Raw genomic sequence first — 8,877 nt, 5'->3', positions numbered from 1 at the left:
TACCCATGTCATGGGGTCCTCTTCCTATGATATTTTCTCCTTGCTTGCCATAGGGCTGGTATGGTTCGTGGAGGCCACCTCCGATGCCCTTTGAGTTATTCCATCTAGGGCGGGCAATATCTAGGCCACCGGTGTTTGATAGAATATCTCATTCTAAAGATGACCATTTTGATCATAAACTTTATTGTGTTAAAATGGATGGTAACAAGGATAAAAGTTCAGATTTGCCTGCAAGAGATGAGAAACTGACTATTATACTCAAAGAGCTGATAAATGTGAATTCACTTGAAAGAGTTATGTCGTTAACTGATAAACATGCACATGCTTTATGTGATCAAGCCAAATACACATCTGGTCCGGGCTCTTGCATTAGTATGCGACAAGGAAAAGCAACACATAGAAAATGAATTATTGATGTTAGTCTTAGCAAAAAGGAAAGGTCTAACAGCTCAATGGTAAATGATACAACTGAATGTGTATGTTCCAGTTCAAGTTAAAAGTAAGAAAGTGAGAAGACAATTGATGTGACTAATCGAAAGCATGACCTTGATGTGGTTAATTACAGGAAGATTATGTTTGTTCCTAAAGCTAGCACACAAGTTCAGACTAAGGGTAGTGTTCAAGTATCCATTGCTAGAACTATACATGAGACAAAGACCAAGTGATTCAGGAAACAGCCGTAAAATCGCAGGTTTGCAAATCATCATCAAAACTATTGGTTGCTACATCATTTATGTTTATTACTTGTTCCATCGATGTCATCATTGTGGAAACTATGCTCGGGTATATTTGGTTATTCTCCATAGTTTGATGTGATCCTTGGATGTTGTTTTAGGATTTTTTACAGTTTAGTCAAGTACTATCAAGACAAGGTATATAGGATCGGATGTTACAACCGTATTAGAAACATTATTAAAAAAATATAAGATATATAGCCGATGTTTATTTTCATCACCCTAACAGCATGCATAGCCGGCACATCGTTTATCATCATCATAAGAGATGGCTGAAAATAGATAATAAGTTGTTTATGCCGCATGAAAGTGTTTTTTGATACGCAAGATTTACTAAAAAAATAGCGGTTTGCTGATAAAATTTGGTATCTATAGTGGTCATTGCAGTGATCAGTATATCCGACCAAATAAATAGTACCCCCGATCAAATGAACAGTACTTCCAACCAGATAAACAGTACCGCATACTAACAAACAGTAAACCAATCAACAAACAGTACCCTAACCACGATCAGGTGATACAGATAGATATTCAGATCGAAAACGTAGTCGGATCGAAGAAGGTCGAACTGTAATAAAGGACACTCAGGTAGATATATGAGAATTTACGTGGTTGAATAGAAAATATATGTTAGTTATAGAAAATTTAGACTCATATGTCGTAGACGAATTATATCTGTAAGTTTTGTTCGGTTTAAATTAGGAATCCTAATCTCTTATAACTAAGACATATCGCTCTTTAAATATGAGAGAGCCATGACTAATTGAAAAAAATAGGAATAATTAATCAAATACCAATATATATCTATTATTTTTCTATCTAGCTCTTGTAGTCATTTTACTCCTCCTGTTGCTACTCGTTCTTAATCTCGACGATCAAGGACAAGCCGCCGGCTGATGGGGTCCCTTATGAATGCGATTTGCTGACTAAGATCCGTCGCTATAGTGACATACTGAATTTCTCAGTGCTGGTCGTCGGATTAGTTATCATTTACCAGTTTGCTCGTAAATCGGCTACTCGTTACCGCGAAAGCGTAATAGTTATCTCTATTATTGAACACCCTACACATGATGCTACGTATTGCAACTCTGTTTAGCGTCATAATTTTTCACGTCAATAAAACTTAAATTCAAAATTAAAAAATTGATAAAATTCGACTGATTTCTATCAACAGTCGGTTTCCGAGAGTATAGAATTTGTGAACCGTGCGCTAGATCCGTCCCGGATGACTGCAAAAATGGATTCCACGTACGCATTTATTTGGACGGCCAGCATCTGTCGGTGCGTTTCTCTTCTTTCTTTTTTTGCGAACTAGGAGTATTAGTGCGCCTTTGAACGTGCGTACATGGGATCGCCTAAAGAGGGCCATACGTGGCAACTAACAACACCGTATGGCTGCCCAGTTGACATCATGATTGCAAAACGTACACCGTAGAGGTACCTACTCTTCATCGCCACGCTAAATTTCAGGGACACTATTGCAGCTTTCACTGGATACTTGCCTACCCAATCATCGGCCAGGACAGAGAACGAAAGGGAACATGTTAGTGCCTTTTTCTAGAGCATGCTCAATCTTGAACCAACTTAATTCTATGCTAGATCACTTATTACTCTATCCGTTTAACGCATTTTGTTTTGGTTCGATGTTTAAAATTAAAATTTTACTAATGTTTTCTTGTTAAATATATAGTTTATAGTTACAAAATCAATAGTGTGAAAGAGTTTTAAAATATGAATTTAGTTGTATATTTTTTATACTAAACATACTTATAATTTAACTAATTATTAATCAAAATATATAAAATTTAACTTTTTAAAATAAAATGCATCTTGTATTTTTTAAAGGACGGAGTATTTTGGAAGATGCATAAACGATTTCTAATAGACGTGTGAGCCGACGTATCAAGCCATACTAAATAGCTTTCCTCAGCTTTCCTCTCTGCAAACAGTGCGCGAAAACAATTTTTTTATTTTTCAATATTTACAAAAATACATGTTTAAATCAAAATATTACATATCTAAATTACCGTCACTCATTGGAAGGATGACAAAAAAAATGTTGCCCTTCCAACGGTAACACTAAAAAACATATCGTGCTTTCAATAGATGATAGCTTAAAAAAAATTACGTTTTATTACTCTTAAAATTTAAAATACTATTAAAATAGTCATAAAAAATTCTGAAAAAATATATTATAGAGGAACGATATAATCTATCTCTTTAAAAAAAATCAACTCAAATAATGACAAAACATATTTTTGTATGAAATTTTTTGAGAGCTAGATTATAGTATCTCTACAACATATATTTTTTTTAAAAAAAATCATAACTATTTTGATAGTGTTTTAAATTTTAAAAGCAATAAAATACAGAGTTATTTATTTATTTTTATTTGTTAAACAATGTTAGTTGGATAGACGTCACCTTACCACATAAGAGCATGCCTAACAGATTCTCTTCGTGAAGGAATTTTTGTTCACTTTAACGATTCAATAGTTTTTCTTCAGGGTTCTCTTCACGAAGGAAATTTTTTTAAAATGAGATTCTCTCTTTCCTTTACAAATACCTTTGAGTATAGATGAGAGAAAATAAAATGAATAAGTATGGAGAAGAAAATCAGAAAGGAAACGAGATAAAGGAAAACTAGTTTGGTGATCCTAAAGCGGGCCGGGCCTCCAAATATCACGTCAGTTCCAGCCCATGAAGGGCCGCGTACACGGAAAATTTTCCTCAGCTAGCAAACAGTACTATGCTGCGGACTCGTTCAAGAAATTCCCATCGGACTAGACTTGTCTGTGGAAGCAATCCATATCCACGCCCAAAGTGCGTCGAAGTCCCCCACCATTCGGACTCTTTCACGAACGCCAGGTGACCAGCGCTTTTCACTACTGTTCCTGCCGCTCCGTGGATGGCGGGCTACATGTGCTCCCTTTCCCAAATGGCACGAGACAGCCGCATGCTCGCATCCCGTGGTCGGTGCGTGCCCTTGCTGCACTGCAGTGGTCTCGACCCCCATCATTAGCGGACAGGCACGGAGTGCGGCAAAGCTTAAGGTGGGAGCTGAGTCGGCGGAAGTTCCATCCTTATATTTCGTATTTAACTTTAGACTTCTAATAAAAACCGTGTAGATATAAGGTCGTACTGACGCCTTGACCGGTTGACCTCCCTCGATCGAGTTAGCGGCGCTGCATGCATGCGTGTGTCCCCTCCGTTCCCTGGCTACCCAACCTCTGCACGATACGCGCCCAAAAGGCAAAAGGGCCGGATTGGTATTCGATCGTGCAATACTGTTGGTTCTCCACGAACTCGCTAGCTGCGTAGGGAGGAACTCATGCACTGTACTTCTCCAGCTAAGTCCACTCTGAACTATCCGAGAACTCTTTGACTTTGCGCAATGTGTGATCGTGTATTACTAGTTTTTTTGGGGAAAGTCATCATAGCATTTTATTGATATCAAATAAGTATTATATTGTTCATCAATTCCGATACTAAAGTTTTCTCAATCCAAACACAATATTGAGAACCCTCCACTCTAAACAACATTCGCAAAACAAATACATACCCCCCATCTCTCATATGGTTCGTTGGATCCCTATCCCACGACCGAGCTCAGGTGGACCTTAGGAGATCCATGCGAGACCCATGAGGAAGTTGGCCAGGCCCAATATGAAGGTTCAGTGATTTTTAGTACACTTCTGAGTTCTGATATGACGATATGTGGCCCTTCATCTGTGACACCATAAACAATGTCAGACTGCTCACCTGAATCTCTTAGATTTTGTATTTACACATCCCTTAATTCGCGTATCCATGCGTTCTGAATTTCTGATCACACAAACGGCAACGGACAACCGGGTAGATGACAAACAGATAGATGCTTATAGATTTTCATACTAAATGTACTAGCATAAAAGAAAAAGGCAAATTGAATTCTGATCATGTTGTGCCATAAAGAAGACTTTAAACAAAAGATTTGCTAGGCCCGAAAGCAACCAGAATGAGTGGTACTACCATAATTTGACAGTCAATGGCACAACTATCATACTACTGCTGCTGCTGCTAGTAATATTCATTGATCATGGCTAAACCCCAGGTTTGTATATATGGGGCCTCAATGTCCTTAAAAAGGATTAACAGAGTGTGGTGACAGACTGACAGTCATAGTTGATTATCAACTACTAATGCCATGGCCATGGCCAAAGATTGCTTTATCCTGAAACCCCCGATTGACTTTAGAACTCTGTGTGGTGGATTAGCTGACAAGACGTTACTACAGCTTAACAGTGTAGCAGCACACATAAGTGATTCTGTTGAACTACTTGGAGTCAACGAATTGAAGCCACAGAATCTCAAGCAAATTGCTCCACCATCACCACCACCACATCTTGTTGGATCAGGCAGGCTAAACGAGCCTAGCTAGTCTGACCAAGTTCAATTCCACTGACAGACATGCATGGGCAGAGGCGCAGAGCTATGGCAAGGAAGTTAACAGACAAGACGCCCTACTGTACAATTTTTCATCTGGACAAGCGCCAAGTACAGGAGCCTCTGCACCTGCACCCAATCGATGAGTAGGGCCATCAGATCGAGCCTACGTAGAGCAGGGCCAGATACGTGCAAGTCCATGAGTCGGTCCGATCTGTGTGGTGGTAGTTGGGGATCGACGACATGTCTCCCTGTTCTCATCTAGCTATCGTGGCACGTACTGCCCAGCTGATCGAGAGGTGTTGCCTGCAGTCTGCAGAAACAACCCGGGGAACGGGGAGAGGGGAGACGGTTTCCTCTCGCTCCCTCTCTTCCTCTCTCCTGTCTCGACCCGTGCAATCCTTCCCCAGCTCCCGTCTCTCCTGTCCCCTCCTGCTTGGTTGCTAACTACTCGTTCAAATATCAACCCACAGCTCTTTAGTTTGAGTTCTCGCTCTGCACTCTACTGTACTGTACTCCAGTGTTTCTCTCTCCTCGTCAACCCTACAAACTTGAAACTTCTAGCGGAAGCAAAATAACAGGGCTGTGGTCGTACGTAAACCCTACTCTCTCTCTCTCTTTCCATTTATGAACCATGATGCTTGTAGTATGTATTTATTGGTGTATGTCTAAAGAGTGAGATGTGTCGTGGGGCATGTGGCAGCATTGGGCAGGGCCTCTCGAAAGGAGTTTTGACCGTGCACCACTCTTTCCACAGAAGTTATGACGACAGTCACTCAAACCTTTTTTTTAATTACAAATTGAAGATACACAAGTGCTTACTCACATCTATACACATCACATGATTACATCTTAATACATATCTAAATAAACTTAGAATTGTAACCTCACGTAGTGCATTCACGTGCTTTGACCATTGAAACCTGCCCGACCAAGTGAAAGAACGATTATATTGACTCCAACATACTCGATGAGTTACTACATTTTTTCTAGGTTACACAGGAGAATCTTTGTATTAAGTAATTTTTTATACAAGAACCTAAACAACCAAGTGTGCTGAACTAGCCGACTACAGATTTAGGTATGTTTCATAGAGTTCTAACTCTAAAAGTTTTGAATTTTTTTAGAGTTGGAGATGTAGACATATTGAGTCTGTGGTGTAGATATCTTGTGCTTTTTTAACTAAAAATAGATATATAAATCACTTTATTTTATCATATAAATTTTAAATATTATATAAATCTTGAAGTTGGAGCTCTAATAAATAAGACCTTGCTATATGTTGTGAGTTTAAAAGATTTGGCATTGCATTTTCGTAGCCCTTCCAGCAATAGCCTAAGGAGTAAGGACGGATAGTGAATCTATACAGGGAGAAAATTAGCTTGTCGAAATGTTGCGCTATCACCATGGTGTCAAACAAAAGGAAAATGTGGATCAAGCTTGCCGGCTTTTCAAACCAAATAATCCTTGGTGGGGGAAGAGGGAGGGAGTGCCTGTGCGTTGGGCCCCTGCTCACCAAACTCTCCATTTCCCCCGCACCTTTTCGCTTCGCTCTGTAAAAGTGGCCTTGTGCGTGGGCGTTTCGTCCCCCTCTCTCTCTCTCTCCTTCCTTCATTCTCTCTCCCCCCACAGCTGAGACAGTGGCAGGGGGCGGAGCAGAGAATTGAAGATCCTTAAATGTGGTTTGGTGGCATCTCCCCACTGGCCCCTAGCTGCCTCTGCTTCCATGCATGCCTTCTCTCTTCCCCTCCCTGTCACTGTGTGTATGTGTAGAGGTGAATTAGAATTTTCATTTTGTATATCATACGTCATCTCTTAATATTATTATAATATCTTTTATTTTTTTATTTTCAGTAGCTACTTATTTACTACATTCTATTACTCTCATATTCTCTTCGGACTCATAGTCATACACTATAAACAGTAATATAGGAGCCCTATTCGATTGACAAATTTGCCGTTCTTCTAGCGCTATAGTGACACACCCTAATCACTGTAGTGCTAGAAATGGATTCTGCTAGAGGAGCGATGCGCTCACCCGATCGGCAAATCCAATTAACACAATATTTTGTGGGTGGATACGAAAGCTACTAGAGTTGGCCTTATAAGGACTATTTATTTATATTAAAATTTATATTGAAAAAATAAGTAAATATATCATACAATAAATAAGAAAATCAACAGATGAATGGATATAACAGTCCAGTTGCGAGGGTAAGGGCTCCGGATGGTGGCACGAACGAATGGGGGAGAATGTAGTTGGGGATGGCGTGAGGAGAGAGGCACACCAGATTTGGCGTGTCGGAGGCTGGCGATAGTGGATGCTCTAAAATAGCGATTGCAATGGAGAATCTGTTGGAGCCAGGTTTTAGGGAATTTTAGTGTATGTGTGGAATAGCGGGTGGGATGGATTAGCTGTTAGAGATGCTCTGATAAGCTGTATGTACGCAAGTGACCGGGGAGTTGTATTTCGCATAGATGGGTGGACACTGCACACCCCCACCTACATAAAACCCCTTTACAGTTTTGCAGCAGCAAGAACCTTAGGTAGCTGCAGCTCTGAGCTTTTACCCGCTTTGACTCCACTCTACTCCACTGCCTCCGTTCCCCCCTCCCCTCCTCCTCCTCCTCCTCCTCCTCCCAACAGCTAGCTTAGCTCGATCCGCACGTCAAAACCTTTTCCATTTAGCTCGTTAGTTAAGCCTGCCGCGCCGCGTCACCGATCGTCACCACCGGTCGCTGCACGCGCTGAGGTTGCGTGCGCGTCATGAGGAGGCGGTGGTCTCGCGCGGCGGTGGTGGCGTGCTTAGTGCTCCTCGCGGCCGCGTGCGCCGCGGAGTCGCGCGCCGTGCCGGGCACCAGAAGCGAGGGGGGTGGCAGCGAGGCGGCAGCGGCGAGCAGCGGCAGGAGGAGCGCGTTTGACGTCATGGTCGTCGGCCTCGTCAGCATCGGGCTAGGCCGGCGGTGGCGCGCCGGCGGCGGGGACGAGCTGGTGGACGAGGACAAGCGCCGCGTGCCGACGGGCCCCAACCCGTTGCACAACAGATGAGTAGCTACCTTAGCTGCTCGTTACTGTGCGTGGCCTGGCCGGCCGGCGCGTCCATTGCCATCGCTGGGGCCTGGGCGCGCGCGCAAGCTGGTCTTGGTGCGTGCGCGCGCGCGTGCATGGCGAGGAGGAGAAGAATGAGAAGGAGAAGAGAGGAGCGTGTAGTATTACTATTCTCTTCTGCTTCCCTTTCTTCTTTTTTCCCTAGTTTTTTCCCACTTTGTCTAATTTTATTGCTGTTTTTTTCCTTGTATTTGATTGGCTTGCGAAGTGGACAGCAAGGCTATTATGTTGATTGAAAGAGATAGAGATATGAGTATAGGGTTTCTAGCTTGCTTACATCTAGACATATTTTCATTTCCTTGATCTATTATTTCTGCTGGAATATTGATTGTATAGTTGTTGATTTGCATCTCTTGGCCGCCGTAAAATGTTTGAGCAACCTTTGGCTTTTCGTTCTTCCGTTTGTTCTACGGAAAATAGTGGTCTCTATCTGGAGCGCACATGTGCGGAAAAGTCAATCTTTTGTCTACTCAGGAGTGCGAAAAGGTCATTTTTTTATTTTCTAAAAAGCAAATGATCAATTTTACTCCCCTAAATTATCTCAAGAGTTTACTTAACCCCTAATTTTTTTGCTGATTTACTTAACCTCTTGTTCTTGTAATACCTGAC

The 8,877-nt window shown here is 41.7% G+C and overlaps 1 protein-coding gene across 1 annotated transcript; it reads left to right on the top strand.

Annotated features, from left to right (window-relative positions):
• The first annotated feature begins 7,561 nt into the window (after positions 1–7,561).
• On the top strand, positions 7,562–8,601 carry LOC133888948 (uncharacterized). The gene has a single exon (XM_062329351.1). The coding sequence runs from the start codon at positions 7,927–7,929 to the stop codon at positions 8,206–8,208; it is 282 nt and encodes a 93-aa protein (XP_062185335.1). The 5' UTR covers positions 7,562–7,926; the 3' UTR covers positions 8,209–8,601.
• The last annotated feature ends 276 nt before the right edge of the window (positions 8,602–8,877 follow it).

This window comes from Phragmites australis, chromosome 13 (assembly GCF_958298935.1).
Source record: "Phragmites australis chromosome 13, lpPhrAust1.1, whole genome shotgun sequence".
Classification (NCBI taxonomy): Eukaryota; Viridiplantae; Streptophyta; class Magnoliopsida; order Poales; family Poaceae; genus Phragmites; species Phragmites australis.
This window is presented reverse-complemented; position numbering and strand designations above follow the sequence as displayed.